General features: G+C 34.1%; 1 protein-coding gene across 1 annotated transcript; it reads left to right on the forward strand.

The window, feature by feature from the left end:
• The first annotated feature begins 646 nt into the window (after positions 1-646).
• Positions 647-2,113, forward strand: LOC111984856 (ethylene-responsive transcription factor RAP2-3). Its single transcript, XM_024016474.2, is given in 6 exon segments — positions 647-839; positions 842-958; positions 1,049-1,459; positions 1,462-1,491; positions 1,494-1,532; positions 1,535-2,113. Coding segments are annotated over 6 exon segments (957 nt in total). The 5' UTR covers positions 647-781; the 3' UTR covers positions 1,837-2,113.
• The last annotated feature ends 8,827 nt before the right edge of the window (positions 2,114-10,940 follow it).

Consider the following 10,940-nt stretch of genomic DNA (forward strand, 5'->3'; position numbering starts at 1 on the left):
TAAATATCATTTTTTTAAATCAAGTTAATGGTATTTTTGGGGCAATTGTTAATAAAGTATTTAAGAAAATTTAACACAACTTTCATAGGAAATATGAAAAATTATTTTTAAAATTAATTGCTTTTTTCGTTTCCCATAAATTTTTTAAAAATATATCATAAACTAATATGTTTAAAATTCATCAACTTTTCTTATTTATTTATTTATTATTCTTGTTACTCTTAAAAACATTCACTTTACTATATCACGTTATCATAATACAATAACAATAACCAAATGTTTAGGTGTGCTTCCTAAAGATAGGAGCAACTGTAGCTAAAATCTATCTTTGAGAAAAATAAATAAGCTATGCGGCAAATTGTTGGGTTACTTTTTTTATATATTTAATTTTGGTTACCCGTACTTACCCATTATCCGTATTTTAAGTAACATGCTACCATGTTACTTAAAAATGCTTGGCAGCCACGCAAGAAGAATAGATGGTACTTACTCAAATAAAAAAGAAGAAGAATAGATGGTAAAAGAAGATATACAAGGCAGGTGAATCCCCAGGAAAGTTCCAATATCTCTCGTAACTGTACAACTATTGTCAAGCACCCATGCGTGACCCACCTCTGGCACTACAAAAACCCCCCACTCTTCTCTTTATTGACATCATCTTTCATTTTACAAGTTACAACACTCTCTCTCTCTCTCTCTCTCTCTCTCTCTCATTCCTAAAACCCTTCGAAAATCGTAGTGACATAATATTTTCAAAAACACATACTGGGTAGCCTCAAGAATGTGTGGAGGTGCAATCCTAGCTAATCTCATCCCTCGTCGCCAAAATGGCGCCGCGTCACCACCTCTGATCTCTGGCCCAACGCTAAGCCGAGTTCCTTCGAGTCACATATGTGTCGACTCAGTGAAGCTGACTCGGCCCCCCTCAAACGACCGCACAGTGTCAAAACCCCTTCAGGTAAACGCACCCTTATCAGTCATTCATTTAACTGTCTTTTAATCTTTTTAAAAAAAGTTTAGGTTCTGAGCGTGACATTTATACAAACAGGTGGTGTGCAAGAAACAGAGAAGCCTGTGAAGAGGCAAAGGAAGAACCTCTACAGAGGGATTCGGCAACGCCCATGGGGGAAATGGGCCGCTGAGATACGTGACCCGAGGAAAGGCGTTAGAGTCTGGCTCGGCACATTCAACACCGCCGAAGAAGCAGCTCGAGCCTACGACCGAGAGGCTCGCAAGATTCGTGGAAAGAAAGCCAAAGTCAATTTCCCTAATGAAGACGAAAAACAAGGCAGCTATACCCAAATCCGCACTAACCCACCCTCTCTGCGAAATAACCCCAGTTTTCCTCTGTATCAAACCCAGAACCCGAATTTGAACAATGGGTTCTCAAAAAGTTCGGATCTTTTTGGGTTTGATTATGATCTGAACGAGTTTGGAGGATTTGATTGTGATGGGTTTGATCTATTGGGTTAGTGAACGCTGACCCAATTGTTATAGAACAGAATTCTGGTCTGGGTCTGGGTCTATGTCAGAGGGGCTAATTCATCAAATGGGTTGCTCTGTGTTAACCCGGTTGTTCAGGAAGTGAAGGTGAAAGAAGAAGTGGCAAAGCAAGAAATAGCAACAGTGGGTGAGGAGGAAAAGAATGAGATTCAGAAGCTCTCTGATGATCTAATGGCTTATGAGAACTTCATGAAGTTCTATCAGATTCCGTACTATGATGGCCAATCAGTGGCACCACCGGTGACCATTGCTGCCCAGGAAAACCTCGTGGATGATCTCTGGAGCTTCGATGATGATGAGGCTGTTGGCAGCTCTGTCTCTCCCCCTATGTAAATTAACATGGTCGTTTGTGAACTAGGAGTTCATGTAAATTTATGATTTTGGTCTTAGGTGTTTTTTTTTTTCTCTTTTCTTTTTCTTAGAAGCTGAACTTCATGTTATTGTTGTTGTCAAAAACTGATGCTATTTTGTATAATTTTCCAAATGGATGCGTGTTTCCGGTTGGAAAATATTTTTATTGTTTGATTATTCTGTAAGGTTCTTTTGCTGACCTATTGATGTTGGTTTTTTGTTTCAATTGAACTAATGAAAGTCAGTTTCAGTGTTCAAATTTTGTGGCTCCATTAATTTGATGATGTTCTTTTTTTCTGAGAAGTAATTTGATGATGTTCGAGTGGCCAATTTTTTTATTTCGTGATTCTGCCGGAGATCTCACTTGCGGTTTGCAAAAAATAAAAAATAAAAAGTCGAAATTGCCCGAAAGGCCGAGAGGGACGTGTCAAATAAGTGTTATATGACTTGTATCATTATCACGCCCACAATATTAGTTTCCTTCTTTTGATTGTTTTTATTTTTTTAAGCAAGAGAAAATGTGCTTCAAGTAAGTTTAAAATTTTGCCTATAAACAGCTTATATACATAAAAATTTACACGTATGTTTGGAGCTTAGGTTTACGCAATTACATTATCTAATGATCCCAATGGGCATTATGAATCAAACATTTTAGTTCAAAGCCAAAAAACTAGAAAATTTGCTTAGAAATTATTTTGAGTTGTTTTGTAATTTATTTCATTTTCAGTGATTGAGTCAATATTTGATATTTTCTACATGGTGTGGTCAGTGGTGGGCGGTTTTATTTTATTTTTTAAAATACTCTTTCTTTTTCTTTCTTTTTTTGGTAAACAAAGAGGATAATTAGATTAATTAGGATTAGTTACAACCCGAGTGGTTCGGGTATACAAAAGAGCACTAGCATCATCAGCTAAAATCTCCATAATACCAAAAGGAGGAACATTAGAATGCTTAAAGTGAAGGCAATGTCGTGATCTAAGCATTGTATGATTGTAAACAGTAAGAATGAAGATTAGGAAGCATTTAAGAGGGACAAGAAAAGTAAGCATTGTATTATTATTGTAATAAGCAGTAAGAATGAAGATTAGGAAGAATTCAAGAGGGGACAAAAGTGGGCCACGAAAAGGTCAAATAGGCTCAGATTCCAATGTGGTTTGGGTTGGTGGAAGCAAAATTTGGCAACTTGTGTTTTGTTTGGCAAAGCGTTAATGAAATAATACCAATTCCACCGGCGCTGCTGGTTTCGAATTTTCTTCGAGCGCCTACAGATTTAGGCTTTACAAACTTGTACGTTTCTAAATTTTTTTGCCTTTCGTACATTGTACTATCTTTTTCTTCTTTTGTACAATGCACTATAATGGCCTACAGTACATGCATGTGCACCGCGGATGAATTCTTCTGTAAACACTTTATAATTAATGTGTAACAAAAAAAAATTATAATTTAGTTATTATTAATTATTAGTATAAATTTACGAAGAGTAAAACAAATTAGTATTTGGTGTAATCACTATATAGAAAAAAAAAAATTAATCAGATAACCCATAAACAACCTTAATCTTATTTGACAAGAAAAATAAATCAAATTTGAACATATATTTTAATCTAGTGATAAGCTCGATTTCAACTTGTGTTTAAAATAAATTATAGGTCGTCATTAACGAGTCATTGCAGGTCGTCATTAATGACTCATCGCCGAGACTATTGCAGGCTGACACATGCCTAGACTATTGCAGGTTGACGTCTTACTTTTATGTAAACTAGTTTGAAATTTTGAATACTCATGTGATGGTCAATTCTTTACTTATATAAATATTTTAATTTTTAGTACTTAATTCAAAATACTAAAGAGCTAAAAATAAAATGCATGGCATTTTTTTTTTTAATATTTCCACCAAATTATATTTTTCATATCTATTATAAATATAAGAAATTTATTTTTAGAAAAATCAAGAAGTTTATAATATCCAAGAAAAAAAATGTTAATAAAGAAAAGCACACATAAGTATATTATGCATATCTATTATAAAGCACACCATGACAATCTATAGTCCACACAACAATAAATTGAAAACATACATTGAAATGAGAAATTCTACATTGATCGGGTCTACTCTTAATAATAACTTTTATTATCAAAACAAAAAGATCAATTGGTTTTTTGGTGTAGGCAGAGATCAAATTTTAGATCTCTTATTTGACGATAAAAAATTTTACCAGTTGATTTAATTGACAACCACTAATGTATGTATTAATGGAGAGGTTAGAATCAAGTTATATATGGTATTATTTGTAATTTTATACTAATCTATGATTTTTTATAAGCTTCATATTTTGAAAATCCAATGATTTGAGTAAATATTTTTCTATTTTTAATATGCACAATTGTACACTAAATTTTGTGTTAATTGTATTTTTTTTTTTTTTTACTATTAAATCCAAAAATTCATATTTTTGCAAGCATGAAAGATATAAGAAAATAAGATGACCCAATCATTGATTCATTAAAATACTCTTTCAATAAAAATTTATGGAGTTATATCTCTAAAAAGAAAATATATATGAAGTTATGTGATATTGCAAAAAGTTATACCAAGTGTAATTTGAATTTGACCTTCCTTTTGGGTGTCACCAAAAAAAAAAAAAACCTGTTATAATAAATAATATATCCAAATTCATTATCTGAAAAGGTTTCATATTATCAAATTTATAAAATTTTGTTGAATGAATTTTCCTTTTTACCAAAGAAGTCCTCGATCGAAAGCGGTTTCAGATTATATGCTCCATTCTCCCTCACATTGAACCCTGGTTAGCAGTTTCACTTGGACAACCCCTCCAGAAAGCCCAAATTTTAGTTGGTTATCACGGCTCAAAGGCCTAGAAGCCCATAACCTATAAAAATGCTGAGTGTGAGTTTGTGCCATCAATAATAAGGGCCCGTTTAGCTCCCGTAAAGATTGCAACGTTCCATTTTGTCTCACATAAGATTTTAGGTGAAAGTTCCTTTCTTTTCAATTTGAGGCTTTTATATAGAAAATGACATAAATATGTTTATCCACAAGAAAATCTCACTCTCTCTCACACACACACACATACATACATATATATATATATATATATAAAAAGATGGGTAAAACCCATATTTTGCACTATCCAATAAGTGATCACCACATCAGTATTTTACATAAAATTTAATACATCCTACTACACCTGATAACATCTTAATAAATTCTTAATTTTGTTGGATTTATATGTGAGTATTAGAATTGATTTGGTATGATTGTGTTTATTCTTAAATATGTGTTAAGATGATGTGGCTTATTGAGATTGAAGAGGTAAAACATGGGTTTTACACAATGTCCTTATAGAATTTAATCTCTCTCTCTCTCTCTCTCTCTCTCTCTCTATATATATATATATATATATATCCACAAGTAACAAGATTAAAATTTAATGTCTATTTTTATTTGATAATGATATATTAACCAATAGGTACTCTTGTAGTTTGTAGCTCTATTCTTCCATTGAAAACCTTAGGTTAGGTACACTAATGTTTACCGATTACTTTAAGAGAATCAAAACTTCAAAGTTCAATAAATAGACTACTTGACAATACACAAATGTTTTTAGGTACACTACATGCTTGACCAATATTTATAGTTAAAAATTAGGTAACAATATAGCACTAAAACCAAAAATTCTAACAAATTAGAACAAAGTGGCAAATGAGCAATTATTAGGTATTCTTAGAGCATAGTGACGAGGTGCTCCCTCCACTCATATTCATGGTAGATCTTATTAATTAAATTTATAGTAGGATTTACCATGAATGTGAGATAAGAGAGCACCATATCACCATAGTTTGAGTATACCTTATAATTTTTCATGACAAAGTAAGACTCAATAATTGACTCTCCGTAAATACTCCCTACCTAAGGACTAGGACCAATTGATGAAAACTAATACATTAAACTAGACTTTCAAGTAGATAACAAATTATCAAAAGGTTTGATATGGCAAATCCAAGTTGTCAATAATGTATTGTGTTGGCCACTAAACTGGTACATAACTACGTATACCACCTGAAATGTATCAGATAAAATATCAGTTTGTTCAAGGTGATTTTCAAATGTTTCATGCAATACTAGAAGAAAAACAAAGAAGGCTATCATGCTAAACAAATAACAAACAACTACAATAATAGCAGTGCAGTTAAACAAAGCAACAATTACAATAATAACTCCAAGCTGACAAGTAACACCTTGTTACTAATGTATTTAAATTTTCTAAGCAGGCCCTCTATGAATTGTTCAAAAAGATTACCTCGGAATCTCCCATTAAATCTATTAACAAAAATTAACCTCATTTAAATATATACAAGAGTGATTAAAGAAAGAAAACAAAATGTAGGTGAACAAGTGTGTAAAATTCATGTGCATCATATATGATTATTTTTCAGTAATAATAATAAGAACCAAATAGGAACAGTTGATTAGAACAATTTAACACAAAAAAAAAAAAAAAAGGTGACATTAGAAATAAGAAAACAAGATTAGGTGAACAAGCGTGGAAAATGCGTGCATCACGTAAGATTATTTTTGAACATATTTTCCGTTATTTACTTTAAGAACTACAAACAGTTAAAATTGAACAATTTGACACTAAAAATTCTAAGACAACCACCATGCACCCCTGGCGCGATAGTTATTCTACAATTATTAAATGCTTGTATATAGGGTGTGGGAGGTAAGGGGTAGAGGTCAAGTTTTCAGGAATAAATTTTACACATATATACACTTAAATTAAATTATAATAGAATTTCTATCTTGTATAAAAAAATTTAAAAACAAATGCTAAGACACAACAAATATTGATCACCCTGGAAGTCATATGCAAATGCATCTTACCCATGTGATAATCACCTAAATTTTTTAAGATGAACTATTGCCTTCATTCAATTTGAACTCCAACTTATAGACTGAATGAATCCATACTTCAGTCATGGACGATTTGCTGCAAAGGGACATATTCGAAAACAATTGTGGACGACTTGCTTGAACCAGACAAACTCCATGCCCTCATTTATTTTAACAGACTACAGATAGTACAATTTGCAAGTTCTTCAACCTCTAGAGCATTCAGAATGATGTTCTTAAATTGCTAAAAAACTTTTTTTAACAACCCACACCACAAAAAATAAGCTACATTGATGATGCTATTCTTTTTTTTTTTTGCAAATGAGCTGCAGTAAATTGCCTTCTATGGCAATCCACTGTAACTCACAAGTTATAACAAATAATAATTCTTTATCTATTATCAAATAAAATAATATTTCTCTCTCTTTTTTCTTTTTTCACCGTTCCTCTCTTCTCTCTCTCTTTTTTCTGTTTTTCTTTCTTTACCGGTTCCTCTCTTCTCTCTCTCTCTTTTCTTTTTTCTTTCTTCATCGGTTCTCATTTTCTTTCTCTCTCTCTTCTCTCTCATCTCTCCTCTTTTCTCTATCTCTCAATCCTTGTGGGTTTAGTGTTGGTGGTTGATTTTAAGTATTTTTTTTTTGCAAATGAGCTGCAGTAAATTGCCTTCTATGGCAATCCACTGTAACTCACAAGTTATAACAAATAATAATTCTTTATCTATTATCAAATAAAATAATATTTCTCTCTCTTTTTTCTTTTTTCACCGTTCCTCTCTTCTCTCTCTCTTTTTTCTGTTTTTCTTTCTTTACCGGTTCCTCTCTTCTCTCTCTCTCTTTTCTTTTTTCTTTCTTCATCGGTTCTCATTTTCTTTCTCTCTCTCTTCTCTCTCATCTCTCCTCTTTTCTCTATCTCTCAATCCTTGTGGGTTTAGTGTTGGTGGTTGATTTTAAGTATGGGTTTTGTGGATTCTGACTGTGGTGATGGTGGTGAGTGATTTAGGTTGTGGCTACAGGTTTCATTGGTTTGGTGGTGGTGGTTGATTTTGGGTGTAGGTTTCTTGGATTTTGATTGTGGTGATGGTTGAGTTTCATGAATTTTGGTTGTGTTGGTAATGGCGGTTACCTTTGGCTGTGGCGATGGGTTGACTATGATGGCAGATTGTTGTAGTCGGTGGAGATAGGTTGTAGTTTTTTTTTTTTCCTTTCTTTTCTGTGGTGGGTTGAAATTACAAGTGGTTGTAACGGGTGGTGGAAGTGGCTATGGTTAATTTTGTAGTGGTTTTTTCATGATTTTAATGATATGTTTAAACTATCTTATTTTTATATAAAGTGGTAAAAATAAAAAACTTGTGTAAAATGAGTTGATAAAATAAATAAAGTGCTAAAAGCTAATAAATTTTTTTCACCATCATTGCTAGTTGATAGGCCAAAAACAAATTAACCCATTGTGATTAAATTAATTAATTAATTAGTCAAGTTATTAATTAATCAAATTAACTTGCAAACGCATGGTAGCACAAACAAATCACTAATAAACTAATTATGCAGCGGAAAATAAATAACACGATGATTTGTTTATAAATGGGAAAAACCTAACGGCAAAAACCCCACCGGGTGATTTTCAGGTCACTACTCCCGAAATTCCACTATTATCACAACAAACAATTATAAGTAAAGGAATCTCAGTACCTTATACCAACCTACAGTTGAACCCTTACTCCAATACCCAATTTGGCTTATTCTGTAGTGACAATTTTCCCTTTTGATGCACGGCTCTCAAGTACGTGACTAACCAATTTTGCGGATCCTAGTACGCGGCTTCAATTACCAACTAGAAAAGATTGTTGGCAGCAAAATTCTTCAGTTCATCCCAACGATGAAGATTAAGAAGATGCTTGGTCACAAAACCCAAAGGTGCACATACATAGCAATTTCTTCAAGAATGATGAATTAGGGCAAAACTTTGTCTCCGGTCATAAATTGCTTGAACAGACTTTTCTCAATGCTTGTACAACTTGTGTATTCTTTGACGGCTCTTAAAATAGTCATTTTATATATCTAGGGTTAGGAGAAAAGAAAGCCCAAACATATAAACACGGATCCTAAGAAATCATATCAGAATTCTAAATTTCATAAATCTCGACAGATAGGAGGTGTCGAGCACACGGGATTGGAACAGCTTTCTTAAGCTCGATAGATATAACTGTCGAGCTTTAATGAACTTGCAATTTCTCAGCTTGTTTCTTAGACAGACTTGATGACTTCAACACTTGATCTTGAAACCTTATTTCTTGACGTATTAAAAATACCTAGAACTACCCAATTACAAGTAAAATGTGTTTTGTCAAATGATTAACCAATTACATAAACGAATGACATATGTTCTTAACAAGTGAATCACATATGTCCTAACAATCTCCTCCTTTGACAATCCATGACAAAACCACAACAAACAAATGAATATATGAAAGAAGTCATAAATCACTCAACTCATATTCACTTGTTGAACACAATAAAATCTATCCTAACACAAACTCTTGAAAAACTTTGCAAGAAGATAGTTTATGGCAAGTAGACTTTGACAACCTGTATTTCTGAAACACTTTAAACAAAACTCATCAAGGAATCTTAGTGTGAAACAAAAATAATAGATTGCATACAAGTATAAGAAACATGTGTATAAAGAGAAAAAAGAAACAACACATGCAAGGGCAGGTGAAAGAAAAACATACATCCACATATAAAGAAGATAAGTACAATGCATGTCAATAATGATCACAAGACCCAATGTATCTATAAAAGAAAGAAAAGAAAAGATATATAAAATCCTCACTACCCACCCTCATATCAACAATACTTCCTCTAACAAAATGGTCCTACACTAACTCTCCCCCTAAGAATGACTACTCTCACATTCAAGACCACTCCCCCTTTTTGTCACGAGTGACAAATGGTAAGAGTGTCAAGTAGACATCTCATCAGTAGAGCTAGCATCTCAATCATCATCATCAGAAGCATCATCGTCATCGCCATCATCATCATCATCTTTAACTAGAGAATCAGAAGCTATAAGAGGTGGTGGAGGAGAAGACTTAGGAGCAAAACCATCCATGGTTGCCTGCTGTCGTGCAATACGACCAATATGAATGTTCACCTGATACAACTCAATAAAGTGTATCAAGGCGAGTATCCATGCGCTGCAGCTGTGTCATGATGTCTCCTAGAGTCACATCACCCATGGAAGAGGAGGGGGTGGATGTGGATGGAGCAGATCGAGATGAAGGAACCGAATGGGAGGAAGGTGCTACTGACTCCTGTCGCGACCTAAACTACGCCTTACTGTGTTTTACGGTAGCGGCATCTATGGCACACATAACAGTGAAATGGTCGAACACAGGAAAAAGGACCGAAAAATGGCGTAGAATCCTCGTGATAGTGGAAGAAAAATGAGTTTATCACGGGACACCGAATCTAGATGAACATCTATAATAGAGATAATGAAATGAGAAGGAAAATCTATAGTAAGATGCTCAAGTAGGGATAACAAAAATTGAGCACGAGGCTCTGTAATAGAGTTGTAGTGAGAGAGAGGATGGAGTACAAAAGTCATCACCATGTTCAAGAATCTAGGACCTTTAGCAAAACGCCGACATGGTGTAAACTGACACTCACCCCAATCAAAAGGGCGCTCACAGAAAGCAGATATGAGCTCATCCTTGGACACAGTGTTCAGACGCTCATAACTAGGATAGTCAGGAAACTCTACCTTAGGAACCCGAAGCATATCCACAACAAGTTGCGGTGTGACAAGAATGCGTGTACCTCGAACATGAGTGAAGAAAAGAGGTATTGAACGATTAATCCCGTGCATGTTGGAGTAAAACTCCTAGATAAGCATGAGAGGACAGGTGACCGAGACGTCACACAGTGACTCCCATCCCCAACTGTGAATGACATCGACGTCAGCAAAATCCGCCAAAATGACTTGGCGTTTTGAATGAACACCTCGTCTAGAAAAGTTCTCCGAGAATACCTTGTGGGCATCATCATCACAAAACCGAAGAGAGAGAGGAGCAGAATCAGAAGATTAAGAAGCTCTAGAACAAAGAGTGTTCCAATCCGGAGTAGATTTATACTTAGGTGCCATAGACACGACTAACGTAAACAGAAAG

The sequence above is a fragment of the Quercus suber genome, unplaced genomic scaffold (assembly GCF_002906115.3).
Source record: "Quercus suber isolate HL8 unplaced genomic scaffold, Cork oak 2.0 scaffold_451, whole genome shotgun sequence".
NCBI classification, from domain to species: Eukaryota; Viridiplantae; Streptophyta; class Magnoliopsida; order Fagales; family Fagaceae; genus Quercus; species Quercus suber.